We start from the raw sequence: 14,856 nt of genomic DNA on the forward strand, positions 1-14,856 counted from the left end.
AGACCTTCTATTTAATAATTGAAAGGTATAAACCATTAGATAGACTGAACAAATATGTTCTTTATTTAACAAAACTCTTTTTTGTTGCAGGGGAGAGAAACTATATGTTACAAAAGATAAACGACATCCTCCTACCAAAAAGAAATGCGTGCTTGTCAGTCTGGGATTAGCACTTCTTGTAGGAATTCTTCTAGTTATTGCATTAGCTGCCTGTGAGTACAATATTATTACTTCAGTTTTCTATGCATAGGTATTACGACAGTTAAATATTACCTTATTTATCTTGTAAATAAGTACATTTAAAGTAAAATATTTATTACAGAGTATTTTTGAAGAAATACTTTTCATTTATCAGCTCAAAACAAAGACTATGAAAATATAGCTACAGGTAATATAACTATTTCCAGAAACAAAGGTAGCATTCCAAATAATCTTTTATTTCTGTCCAATCTTATTATTATTCTTCAAAACTTTTTGTAAGTGTTTTAGTATATATTATTATTATACGTAGTTCTTTTTATAATTACCTGTATGTTGACAGTTGGTGTATTATCAAACGACAAAGAGTCAACTCCTGTAGAAAGCAGAAACTTTGGTACAACTGATCTAAGGCTAGGTGGAGTGGGTGGAGGTTTAAATACAAAGGTGAGGAGTACAACGCCGGAAATACCTAGTAGTTCACTGACACCTGAGCCCCCTACATCACCCCCCTTCAAACCCCCAACTACAGAGTCACCATACTATGGTAAGTCTATTGTCAGTAATTTTTATTTATCTGAATTAAGAGGCAAATCTAGTTTTTAACCCTTGAAGTGGCAATAGTCGGGTAGCGGACGATTCTAACTATGTTTACAAGGTAAAATTCGTTGATTGACCGAAAAAAATGTAATAATTGTGTTTATCTCATGACTTCAGCTCTAATTAAGATAAATTCTCAAGGCATACCAGATTATACAATAAACAAAGGTTACACTAGTAAAAAGATAAAGTTCGAGCTTCCAATTTTGTTTATTGAACATAACTGAATGTCTTTTTATAAAATGTAATATAATAAGGAAAATAATTTCAAGAAGAATTAAAGAAGATGAAGAGAGAGGATATTTATAAGATTTTAATTTAGAAATGTTCCAAATGTTTCAAAATTTAAAAAATTGTTTATATTTGGGTTGAGCTCTTCTAATTCCCATAAAGTATAAGCTGTTAAGGATATTAGCTTAAATAGTTTTAAAATAAAACTGAATTTTAACAAGTTTCAATAACTAATTACTGAGACAAATTCTGATACTTTGTAAGAAATTGTGTATTTCATAAATTGAAAGCAATAATATGCTTAATTTCCAAATCATTCCATTATTACTTTTGTACAGTTAATAAAAATTAAAAGTGAAAGGTTTTCGTACAAAAGTAAGGTACTTAGTATTATAAAAAAATATTTAGTTTAAGGTTGGGAAGTACTAAGTATGATAGGTAGTAGAAATTAAAATGATTATTTATTACTTACTGACATCATATGAGTATTTATGGTGAAATTGACAAATAAAACCATATTACCATTTGTGTCAGAGTTCTGACTCATTTGCTTTGAAACTCAGACATCAATGATAAAAAAGCAGTTCTCGAGATTGTGGTGGCTTTCAGTGACCTTCACCTTCACCTTCACTTTTCTCAGAGACATTTTCTAAAAGGTGACATTTAAAAAAGAGTTACACATGACACCCCCTTATACTGTGGGAAAATCCACGTGCAGTCATAAGTTACAGCTAGTAGCTGACATCTTTCACACTGAGCTGCAAAATAAATTATTTTTAAAGCTTCTAAAATCTAGGCTCAAGTTTTTGAGATTAATAGAAGCATATTCTCAAATCCTCTCACTTGAAATTAGTATTTCTCAGTTTTAAGTGTGTGATTGCAGTGAAACAAGCTCTTGAAGGTCAAGTAACAATAGACAACATGGAATTTACCCCAGGACTCTCCAACCATAGCTCCATGGAATTTACAACTCTCGCCACATCACTTGAAGAAGAGGTAAACTGTTTAGAATAGTATAAATTTTAGAGAATATATAATAATTCTATCTATTTTCATTAAGTATGTTCAAGCAATACAAAATTACTACCACATCCTTTAATATTATGTTTTATCTCAATATATAGATTTAGTCTAGGCTAAAACTCTAACCGAAAAATTAGTTAGAAGTTGAGTATTCAATCTTTTTAAGTAAATTAGATTATGTGATTACAAAGTTCAAGGGATCAACTAGTACTGAAATCACTACTCATTAGAAATAATAATACGTTGAGTGCGGTGGGCCCACTGTTGGCTGCAGCATGTAACACAATACATTAGTGTAGCCTAGCCACTCACATTAGATAGTTGATTCTGTGCCATATTGTTGTTGATATCTTAGTGTGTTTTGTGACCGGTCTTGTTTGTTGTCCCACAGTCAGCTCGACCCACAGGTGGGCCTGACTAAAATCTGTAAATATATCAATATAATTATGTTTATAACACGGTTCAGTAATTCTGCATCATTGCTGACTGCATTTAGTGACTTCTGAGCAATTTCCAATTACCTGTGTTTTTCCTGTATTTGTAAAAATTCAACAATTTTGGAACAAATTTTGCTGCTACTCGTTTTATACCCAAAACATTCTAAAAAATTTCATGACATGAGGCAACTGTCAAAATCATCAGCAACTTCTTGGTAACCATTTCTTCCACTTTTTTCACGTTTTAATCAGTTGTTAATGCGCCAGTACGCGTATTAACAATTCTGTTGAAATACAATATGCAAATACAGTTGTTAATACCCTCTTCCAGGCATCTGGAGTGGTCATCATCTTTAATGTCTTCACGGACATCTTTGAAACGGTTAAACCACACATAAACCCTTTTTTTACTCATAGCAGATTCACCATAGGCATTTGTTAACATTTCCCACACTTTGTTAGACTTTATTTAATTTTTCAAACAAAATTACTGTATATACAGATAATGTATTTTAACAAAAACTCACTGAATTCAAAAAAAGATGTCAACCTTAGCAGCTTTTACTAAAAAAGTAAACAATGAATACAGCTGCAAATTTTGTTATACTTCAATAGCATGAGTACCAACATAATAAAAATAAATCTTTACAATCAAACTCTACAAACTTGCAAAACTAAACAATTCCAATACTTTTTGAACACACCTTGTATATTGTACAATGGAGTTTGATACTACTAATAATAATCATTTTGCTGTACAAAGTTTTACACACAGAAAATTCAAGCATATTAAAAAAGTATAGATAGCCGCTTGGTGGATGGCGTGCGGCTGACGCATGCGCAGAGAAGCCTATCCCCCTCTTCACCCGGCCACGTGGTGCAGTACAGTCACAGGTCGCATTTGTTTCGTTCAGTCTGTCTTCTGCTGCGTCATTCTGTTTAGTGGTGTCTGACAATTGTGATTGTTTTGTTTATGTGCGACAGTACGTTGTATTATTTTAGCAATTAGTGATGGCTGATCAAGGCAACAAACTATTTAGTTCAAAATTAGTGAATAAGGTTAAAAAGAGCCAAACTCGAGAAATAGTATCTAATGTAGCAAAATTTATGAAAGCCGAAGCCGATGCTGACCGGTTTTTGATTGACGTTAAGAAAGTTAATGCGAGAGTAAGTGCTGCCACTAGAGTTTCAGAAAGGACAGTGACAAGGATTAAAAGCGAGAGGAAAAAAGTAGAAGAATCTGGCTCATCTTTCGAAACGCCAAATAAAAATAGAATCTTACCTAAAAGAGTGACGGGGTTAGACGAGTTTAATTTGGGTGTTGTCAGGCGTATTGTGGATAATTTTTACGTCATTGAAAAACAACTTCCTACTTTAAAAGGTATACAAGATAAAATGCGATCAGACATTAATTTTACAGGATCTAAAAGCAGTGTAAGCCGCATCTTGCGACGAATGGGCTACAAGTGGAGGAAAACCAAAACAAACAACAAGATATTAATGGAGACTCAAGATATTTCCTACAAAAGATTTGTGTTTTTGAAAAAGATTTCTCAATACAGAGCTGAGGAACGTGCAATTATTTATACAGATGAATCATATAGTGATTCAACACACGTCTCCAAAAAAGGCTGGTCGGATGATTCCACAGCGGGTTTAGCTGTCCCGTTAAGCAAAGGAAACCGCCTGATATTTTTACATGCCGGGGGTGAGATGGGTTTTATAAAAGACTGCTTAGTTTTGTGGCAGGCAAATCACAAAAAAGGAGACTACCATGATAATATGAATCATGAAAATTATAAAAAATAGTTGACAGAAAAATTAATTCCAAACTTACCGCCTAGGAGCGTTCTAATAATTGACAACGCTTCCTATCACAACGTAGAAATTGACAAAAGTCCTACTTCAAATTCAAAGAAATGTGATATGCAAGCGTGGTTACTTGAAAAAAATATTCCATATTCACACACTATGTTAAAGGTAGAACTTTATGAGATTATAAAAGCTAACAAACCAGCCTACAAAAGATATGTTATTGACGAGTTTTTAGGTGAAAAAGGACATGTAGTCCTTAGACTACCTCCATATCATCCAGAACTAAATGCCATCGAATTTATCTGGGCTGAAGTAAAAAATTGGGTTGGTGCTCACAATGTACGCTTTAAAATGGATGAAGTCATAAAATTGGTAAATGATAAGTTTGATACGGTTGATACATCGAAAAAAATATGTGAACATGTAAAGCAAAAGGAATTAGAATTTATAGGAAATCAAGGACCAATTGAAAATGTTATCGAATCTTTCGTTATCAATATGTCCGGAATCGAAGAGCTGGGCGATTAAATTACATGTTATGATTTTATTATTGTATCACATAAATAACTGTAAATGTAAACGATTAAGTAAAATGCTTACTTTACATTTTTATAAGTTTTTGTTTGATGTTTTATTGTTTTTAAATATCACATTTAATTAGTAAGAATGTGCTGTAAAATACAAGGGTTTGCTAATGAAAACCGGTAGGCTAAAAAAAACCCTTTTATGTAATTGAAACTATTTCTAGAATTATGGCTGTAAAACCCTGTATCTAATAGTATGTAGAGTAAACAACAGTATACATCAAATTATATTAAATTATCGCAGTTGTCAGAATTCATGCGTAAGCTTGACTATAAGGAGTTTGGAACGGGCAAAGAACAGAGTGGACTGTACATACTTCTTACCGCGACGGCACGGGAGGGGAAATGTAGGGGGAGAAGTCTGAGTCTCTCGCTCGCTTCCCTCCCTACGCGCCAAGCACGGTGCTACGGTCTGTAATAGTTTACATTATTTATTCTGCTTTGGAGAAAAAGACCAAAGTAGAATACTTTTTTTAAAAAAGGTAGCATACTTAGAATGTCAAAATACAATATGAATTCTAAGTTCGTTATGTACTGAAAATATATTAAACAATTTCATAAGGATATTCCTTTTTTCTCTCCTGCAATAAAATGTATAATTACTGAGTGATACTATTCTTCAAAGTGACCCATCTACTCACTTACAGTACTCATTTCGTGATAGTTGAGAAATTGTCAATAAATTTTGAGTTTGTTTTGAGTTTGGGTACTATTAATTTGTCTTTTGTTTATTTATTTATTAGCAAAATTCTTTGGCCTTGCTTAACTAGCTATTGATATAAATAAATAAACGTTTGATTTACAATTATTATTGAGTTTATTTGTCACATGTATGATACAGGGTATCGTGAATTATAATGCCATGGGCACATAAAAAAAATTATATCCAACATATAAAATGTTTTGGTGCATGTTAGGTTTGAATTTATACAAAAATAGGTTTGAATTGTGAAAGATTTGGAATCTTAACTCTACAACTGGCAGTCGCCTGATTATCAGTCGATATTAATGTTTCTGTAGTGGCAGTCGCCTGAAAATCAGTCGATTTGACTCGTGCCCGTTTGACATCTGTTATAATCAATACACGAACTAAACTGCAATGATTCATATACCACTGGAATCAGAAATAGTTGCTGATTTGATCGATGTATTTTGTTTTGTTTTGTATGCCATGATTTAAGTATGACATATTGAAAACGAGAGTTGTTTGTAAACAGTCGGCCATTGTTGTTGTATTGTTACCCGGTCGCGTTATTCTTGTCCATCTAAAACGTAAGTTTATTACATGAAATAAGTGTTTTTATGTAATAAGTGTGTTTATTTATGCGTATAAATTCTCGTAGATTGTGTTTTATCAGTTTATTTTGTGATGTTATGAAGAAATATATGTGAAAAAAATATATTAGTGAGCTTTTGTATTCTAGGCTATGTGCAGTGTTGTGATAGTTTTAGTTAGCTGTAGGATAGTTTTCATATGCAATGATCATGATATAAAGCTTCTTTATTTATTTTTATAGGCTTACTTTTAATGTATTTTATGAATTTTTTGAGTAATAATTAAGGTTTCGATGAATTTTATAACACATTCATATCCATAGCAACGAATTTAGCCGTATTGTACTTTCTTCAGTTTAGAGTATTTTATAATTGTTTTAATAAAAAAAATGTAGTAAACTATACATTTTCTAAAACTATAAAAAATTTTCAACATTTTGGGTATTTTGGAAATATTTTTTTTCACACAATATGTCTTTTATAGGTGCACCCCCACCACTTTTACATACCTTTTTTTATTTTTGGAAAACAAACTTAGTAAAAAAGTGATAAATTTCTTATATATTGGGGTTTTTATTTTCATAAATAAAAAGTAAATTTTCTTGTGAAAACAATGATATATAATACATATAGGTTTATAATCAAATTATATGTTAAAAAAATAAAAAACCAATACTACTGCAAAACACCTCAAAATGGCCTGCCACTTGAGGACATTTCAACTGCCAGCTCGAGGGTTAAATTGGGTAGATCTTACTTGAGTTCAAATCCAGTTTTACTTTGTATGTTCCATTGACACTTATTCATCTTCCAATCATCCTTGTCGGCTTAGTGTAGATTTAATACTGGTAGTAGTAATCCTTGCAGATCTGAGAGTTCTGGTTGCCATCCAATATTCAAGTGTTCATCATGTAGTAAATGTCTTTTCTGTTCTTGGATTCAAAAATCGAGATTCACCAATTTAATACAAATAATAACATGTATTACTGTATTTAATAACTTAAATGTTGATTAACTTTGATGAAAAAAGGTTCTTCTCAGTCTCATATTAAGCCATCTTTCAAAAGAATAAAATTCCATTATTGTAAAGTCACCAGCTGATCTAAATTCACTTTATAACTCCAGATGTTGTAAACTTACTTTACATAACAATCTCTTTGTTTTTGATATGAAGATTTAATGTATTTTGTGGTATTTGGTCTAAAGAAATTACTTTATTTTCTCTGATGATTCAATTTTACAATAATTTATTTATGTCTATCTTATATGTATGATAATTTGTTTTATGTTCTCTAAAATAGGTTGCTAGTTATCTTAATTTTAAACTCTATTGATTTATAATGTTTATTGTAAGTTATCAAAATTGTATGGGTGTATGTTCTTCTTTTATGGATTCCTGTGTGTGTGTACATATGTGGTTTAAACTCCTATAGTTATTTATTAATCTTTTATAAACAAACATAAAATAATATGAACTATTAACTTTTCAAAACAAAACTGCAGTAGTGCCCATCTGGCACAAAATTTATGATATTCAAGTTTCTCTGTCACAATTCCATACACTAGACTTGATACCTATGGAAAGTGCTTTGAAAGATCTGTGTTTTTAAACATTTACCGTTCCATAACCTTATGATTGATTTGTTTAAAAAAGGTCATCGGTTACCACTGGTGATCGACCACTTTGTTTTTTGTCATGAACATTAATTCTTTATGAAACAATTGGCACCATTTTTAATTGTAGTATAGCTCATAATGTCTCCATACAGAGAATAAAATTCAAGACGAGTTTTCACTGGTTGCTTTTTCTTTGTCAAAAGAAATCCAATGATCCTATGCACTTCACAGTCATCGGGAGAGATAATTGTGGCAGCCATATGAATACTAGTTTAACCCTTTCTGGGCCAGTTGGCAATATATTGCCATCATAGACCGCGTCTGAAAAGTGCCAGGCGGCAAAATATTGCCGTCGGTGATATACACGAGAAGCACCAGGTGGCAATGTATAGTCTCCTTGATATTCGTCGTTTTCTGACATACGACGTCAAATGATTAAAGTTTTATGTTATTTTATTCCCTGGTATATTTGTAGATAATTAATATGAATATCATTTTTATTTTGGAGGTCTATGCATTTTTATTTCGTAATTAATTGTCACGTGACATTATCAGCTGTCTCGATCTATTGTTGTTAATTCTTTATGCTTTAGTGTAATCGTACTATTGTATGCTGGATTCTTCTTCATTATTTTATTTTGTGGTTGTAAATATTAGTAGTTTTAGTTGTTACATGCTCAGCTATTGTGTGTAGTAGTTACAATGACTGACAATTTGCGATCTCACGGGAGTGAAATTGTAAGTAGCACAATTGTAAATAGAAAAAGTGTAAATAAATTTCAAATAAAATTGTGTAAATATTTCTTGGTAAATAGTAATTTTTAACTGTATTGAAACTGTTTATGGATCCTACAATCATCTGTTTACCGGTACATCCATAACATGAATTAATGTAAGAGTCAGTTGCTTTAACACTTATAAAATGTTGCGAAGTACAATTATGCGTATTTATACAAAATGTGTCATAACAAATTTATTTATGAGAGAAATAACACAAAATTTTGTATGGTTGTTCCTTTCTAAATGTACAATATAATAAAATAGCTTCCCACAGCAAAATTATTTTTCCTTTATTAGTTATTTGCAAAAAAAAAATTAAAAAAATTTTATGGTAATCTATTAAAACATTATTTTTTAAATTTTAAATGACTTAAAGCTACATCTATATATTTTTTTGTTGATAGTATATATCTATACGAGTAATTTGGTGTAACTTTTAGGTAATTCTCTAATTTTTATGAAAAATTATAAATTTTAATCTAAGAGACTGCAAAATCGCCAATTTTAGCTTGGCACTTTTGAATAGTCACAAGGGGATATGAGATGTGAAAAAATTTTGCAACATCTCATATTTGGTCCTGGCCCTGAAAGGGTTAAACCACTTTGATTGGTATAGCAACTTTCACTAAGATCACTGCCAGATGCATACTGAAAGTACCACAAAATGCCACTCAGATTGTGCCTGTATCCCCCCGCCCCAGTTCAGCAAACAGATGCTTTGGCAACTTACCTTCCGAATGGCCCTCATACATACACATTGCTCATGTTCAAAGTACTGTATAGTTACAGTATTTCAGCTTAAAATATAGGTCTAAGATTGCAGGGTATAAATTTTGTTCCAAAGACCTCCTGTCCATATTCCCTTATAGAATATGTGATTCAGTAACAAGTTTTAATAGTATGAATTCTTTAAATAGTAAGTGATCTTGACAAGTAAATGTGGCTTGGTTATGTATTTGGTTATGTAATAGTAGTAGTTTAACTAGGACTTGGCTTTGGGGGAACAAATGCGATTGAAGAGGACACCGCACTAGGGGTGAATTATTGTTATGTGGAATATGAATAAATGTAAACTTAAATAAATTTGATATTACTAAGTTGTAGTAAAATATTTCACTTAGTATTTCAAACAAATTAGATTGCTTTCATAGTATATTTTAAAGGGCCTTTTGGGAGTTGGAGTTCTATTCCTATCATCTCACCCTCTTTATGTTATGCCACTGTCTAATGTAAAAGTCCAAATTACACAAATTAGTAATGTCCAGTACTATAACTACTTTGTAACTCATAACTCAAAGCATTATGATGCTCGAAATTGACTGTACCATTTTATTCCTTAGCTCAAGATGGCTGTGTTCGACCGACAGACACTGAACTACGGTCCAGCTTACATTTTCGTCAAAGTTTTAGAGTTCATGTAAGTTTTTGATTACGTAGTATTATAGTTATTTTAAGATAGTATTAATAATTGTTGATTTGATTTTTGATGCCATGAAAACTTTTATTTCTGAATTTTGCACCAAAACGTTACATTATACCACCTTACATAACATTAACATAATTTATTGTTGTATATGCTCACTAAAATCCTAGTAATATTATAAATGCGAAAGTACCTTTGTTTGTTTATTTTGTTCCCACGCATAAACTGATTGTACTAAAACTTTACATGGACATTCTTACAGTCCCTGAGATGAATATAGGCTTATTTTTATTTCGAAAATACCTCTATACTACGCCCTACAAGTCTTTGAAGTAGCGAAAAATCCTATCTTGGTCTCTAAAGTTGTGAAATATTAATTAAAAGAGAATGTATAATATAATCAATCGTTATGTGTAAACATTGCTTATTATTTTCATTTTGTTTACTTTAATAGTGAGTAAATTCTCCAAGAATAAATCTTGATCATGGCAACAAGGCAAACTCAACATTGGTGTTGAAAATATAATTCACTGTAACTAGCAGTAGTCATACATATGCAACACCTACTAAATTGTGTGCAAAAGAGTGGGTAACTACTGCTAGCAGTGCAGATATAAGAAAAAATGTAATCTATCTTTTACTTTACATTTAAAGACTGTTATAATACCTAAATTAGTTATCTTATGACAAAAGTAGGCTTCTCAGAGCTGTGTGTGTGTGTGTGTGTGTGTGTGTGTGTGTGTGTGTGTATTGTATTTTTTGTTTTGTTCCATAACTGAACATCATCCATGGAACATCAAAATGTTATGGAACAAAAAATACTAACATCAAAGTAAATTACAATGACCATAAACATACATTTTTTTAACACATTTTCTTGGTTGTGAGAAGAAGGCAAAATCAATATTGGCGTAGGAAATATAATTCACTCGAACAAAAAGTGCTCATACAGGTACAAAACCTACAAAATTGTATGCGAAGCTAAGTAACTGCTAGTGGTTTACACATTTGTATTCTAATATATACTCTATAGAACTTAGTCAATTTTTAGAAATGACTACAGTTTCAAATATTACTGAAACAAATTATGTGTATAAAACATTCTGCTCAAATTGTAATGTCATCTCACGTGTATACTCTTAAACAATTATGTCAGTGGTATTTCTTAGATCAGTAACATAGGATCTTTAGCAGATAATGTTAAAGTGTTATGTAAAATGTGAAGACAGAAGATAAAACCACAATTTTATGTACTAAATGCAGGCCAGGTAGTGTGGTGGTTAGATATCGTATTGGCTGGACTTTCAAGGAAGGCATCCGCAGTCCACCAGACCCTGTAACTGCAGAGACACTGAAGATGCGTTTACAAGACCATTTACGAGCACACGACGGTTTTCTCTACAACTACCGCCTACCCTTGCATTCACTACAAGCAGAACGTAAGCAGAATTTAGTATTCATAATTTAAATTTATATTAATTTCATGTTAACAAGGTCAACAAATTTACGTGAAAAATTTTTATTTCAAAAACTGAAAACATATGATAAACAATGTGTTAATTAATGATAGTTGTACTTTATAGATTACAGCAGAATGCAATCTACTCAAAATTATTCTGTGAAGTAAAACTATTAATACGAGTAAACATCATTTGTAGGTTAAGCCTTTTGCTTCAATATGTAAGACATTTCCGTCAGTATATAATCAATTTTTTTCTTGTCAAGAAAGAATAATTTTATAAAAATGTATTAACTACAGTAAACATATTATCATGAGATCTACACAGATCGTTTACTGCTTGGAAGGTGATTCTTGATCAGTATGGACAATAAATGTCAACACTAACAAGTGACTTTGTTACAGGGGTTTCAGATTCTTGTCAGATTAACAATGCAGGGTGTTCCCACCATTGTGAGTTTGACTATGATTTGCTGGAATTCATGTGCCACTGCCCACAAGGACACATATTGGGACTGGACCAAAAGACTTGCCAAGAGCCAGGTAAAAAACTAATAACGTTACTTTAATACAAATGTTTTTTTAGAACTTAGACTCTTAATTTATATTTATTAAGCACATTTAGGTTTATTTCAAGGAAATTTGCCTAATGCATGCAGTCATCCTCAAAATAAAATGTATGTAAAATTCTGGAAACAAGTTTTTAAAATAGTTTTGTTGTATTTCAAAATGAATTAAAAATAATTTGTAACATATTTTAAAGTAACTTCTAAACTTTTTCACTTAATTTAAACATAACTCTTATTTTAAAATTATATTCTCACTAGTGTACTTTCTTTTAGTAACCATTGAAAATGATTTTATAACTCATTTTAAAATTATTTCCAAATAAGTTTTTGACATAATATTTAAATGATTGTGCCATAGTGAATTCGAAATAATATAAAGTAATATCATACAGTTGTATATTAACATTGCAACTTATTTTAAACTTGCAACTTATAAGTTGCTAAATAAATAACATCTAAATAAATTTCATACATAATTTTGAATACATTTTGTTTCACTTTAAATCAGTTGCAAAGTTGATAAGAAACTGTCTTCAAATTATTTTTATGTTCGCTTTAATATCTTCTTCAATTACATTACATCATTTTATAATCACATCTTAAGTTATTTTAAAATAAGTTTAATATTAGTAACAGTGGTCAATCGAAATTCAGGGAGCAGAGGCAAATAAAATAGCTGCTTGATGACATTGTGCTTGACAGGACCTTGTAGATATCCATCAGTGGTGAAGATATGGTGAAGGAATGGAAAGTGACTAGTTTGTTGCCTCAAAAGCTTTGATCCCCATTCCCGGTGAAGAGAAGGGATCCCTGTATAAAAAATATCAGTATAATAAGTTTGAGCATCTTTCCACAAGAACTAACCTAAAACAAAATTTTTAAAGAGCAGGTAATAGAATATGTACCTACCTGGTTTGTAATATCAGCATAATAGACATAAGCTTTTTCCGTAACGAATGACTAGAAGACAAGAGCAGAGCCCAAGTAGTGAAGCAGAGCGTGGGAAGGGGGGTTATGCCAACAAAAATCACTTGGTGGCTTTCACAGCACAATGGGTCAAGCGATTATTGTCACATGATAATAGACCTTCCACAATCTTGCCCTCTTTCACTATTAGCTACATTTCAAACATTTTAACTGAGCCTACTGACATGGCTCAACATTCTAACATTATTGGCTGAGATTTAACAAAATTTATTACTTGTGGGTGTGAAACATTTTATTTTTGTCTATCTGTCTGCACAGTATCTCGACACAAACGATGACCGTGAAATTGACTGTATGCAAACTAGACTTGGAATTTTGCATAAAGCTCTGTTTATATATGAGGAACACTGAGTTCAATGATGGTTCATGTCACTCCATGGGATTTGCAAGGGTGTTTGCCAAAAATTTTACATTGGTTTCATGGATAATCATGATGCAAACGAGATAATAGCAGAATACAGTAAATGAATATGTACACAAACTGTATACAGCTACGATATTTTAACTTTTATCTGAACATTGCTATAAAACAAAACTTTCTGAACAAAAATGTGAATGAATCATGTGGCAAGATATGAGAAAAATTTATCTTTAAACTTTAAATTTTGTTTGAAACTTAATTTTTACATAAACAAATGTAATTTCTGTGATGGTGCATGTCCAAACATGGAATTTATCTTAGTGTCATTGATGCCTATTAGTGAGTAACCCAACACAACTTCTCTTTTGTCTGCCAAGAGGATGTAAAAATCTATTTCCTGTATGATCTGTCTATCTATCCACAGGACACCTAGAGAATGAAATGAGCTAAATAGATTTGAAATTTTGCATGTAACCTTAGCGAAACCAGTTACACAACACTTAAGAATGTGGTGTACTCTTACCTTGTTATTTATTATACAACGTAAATTGAAGTGACTATGTTTTTAATTTATAATTTTTACTAGTAACCATAAAATAATAGGCAAAAAATAATAACCATGAGATTTAATATTAAAATTGATTTACACAACGAGACAAAAATATAAAGATTTAATGTTGGAATCAAATAACAATACACTTATATTGAAGAGAATGTAAATTAAGTTATTTAAATCATTAAAACTTATAATATTGTAATAGTTCAACATTTTTAAGTCTTGTCAACGTCTATTTAAAAGTATCAATCATTATAATCAATAATAGAGCAATTATATGGAAACGTTTTATAGTTATATGGAATAACTAATAAATAACAATAATGAAATAAAATCCGTGTAAAATATATGTTAAAACTAGCACATACCTGCTGCTTCATTTACAATTTCTATCCAACATTCCGTGTATTTGTTTGAATAGTTCCCAAAATTTCAGTAACACTTCAACTATTTTAGATCAATGAAAAAACTCCAAAGTTTACACAATAGGGTTTTATGATATTTTAAAAATGGAATTGGTTCCTATCATGCATCAAGTACCAATTTTTTAGTGTTCATGATTAAGACAACCAGAGGTTCAGCAACATTGTGAGTAATTATTCTTATTTCAGGTTTTGCACTTGTAGTTCAAATTAATTATATTTCCAATGCAAAATTGGAGTTTATTATTTTGCCTGGGAAACAATATAAATGCACCTATGCATAATTTTTAATAAGATTGGAATAAAAATAGTACAGTTTTCTAAATTGTATGGATAGCCTATAAATATTGTTTTTGAAAATTAAAAACTAAAATCAACATCAATAATAACAACACATTTCAATCCTTACATTATGACAGTTGCTCTTGCTTTCAATCCATATTTTTAATGTCATACTATTTTCTTGGTTAGTCAGAATTATATCAGTATTTATATTCCTAATCAGTAATGTATATCAAA

The 14,856-nt window shown here is 31.0% G+C and overlaps 1 protein-coding gene across 1 annotated transcript in view; it reads left to right on the forward strand.

Annotated features, from left to right (window-relative positions):
• The window catches only part of LOC124359890, a 139,744-nt gene that overhangs the window by 105,489 nt on the left and 19,399 nt on the right, over window positions 1–14,856 (forward strand). The window contains exons 5-10 of the mRNA XM_046813007.1: window positions 91–212; window positions 542–745; window positions 1,913–2,025; window positions 9,901–9,977; window positions 11,247–11,422; window positions 11,848–11,985. Of these exons, the coding sequence (XP_046668963.1) occupies window positions 91–212; window positions 542–745; window positions 1,913–2,025; window positions 9,901–9,977; window positions 11,247–11,422; window positions 11,848–11,985 (830 nt within the window). The remainder of the gene's footprint in view (window positions 1–90; window positions 213–541; window positions 746–1,912; window positions 2,026–9,900; window positions 9,978–11,246; window positions 11,423–11,847; window positions 11,986–14,856) is intronic.

This window comes from Homalodisca vitripennis, chromosome 4 (genome assembly GCF_021130785.1).
Source record: "Homalodisca vitripennis isolate AUS2020 chromosome 4, UT_GWSS_2.1, whole genome shotgun sequence".
Classification (NCBI taxonomy): domain Eukaryota; kingdom Metazoa; phylum Arthropoda; class Insecta; order Hemiptera; family Cicadellidae; genus Homalodisca; species Homalodisca vitripennis.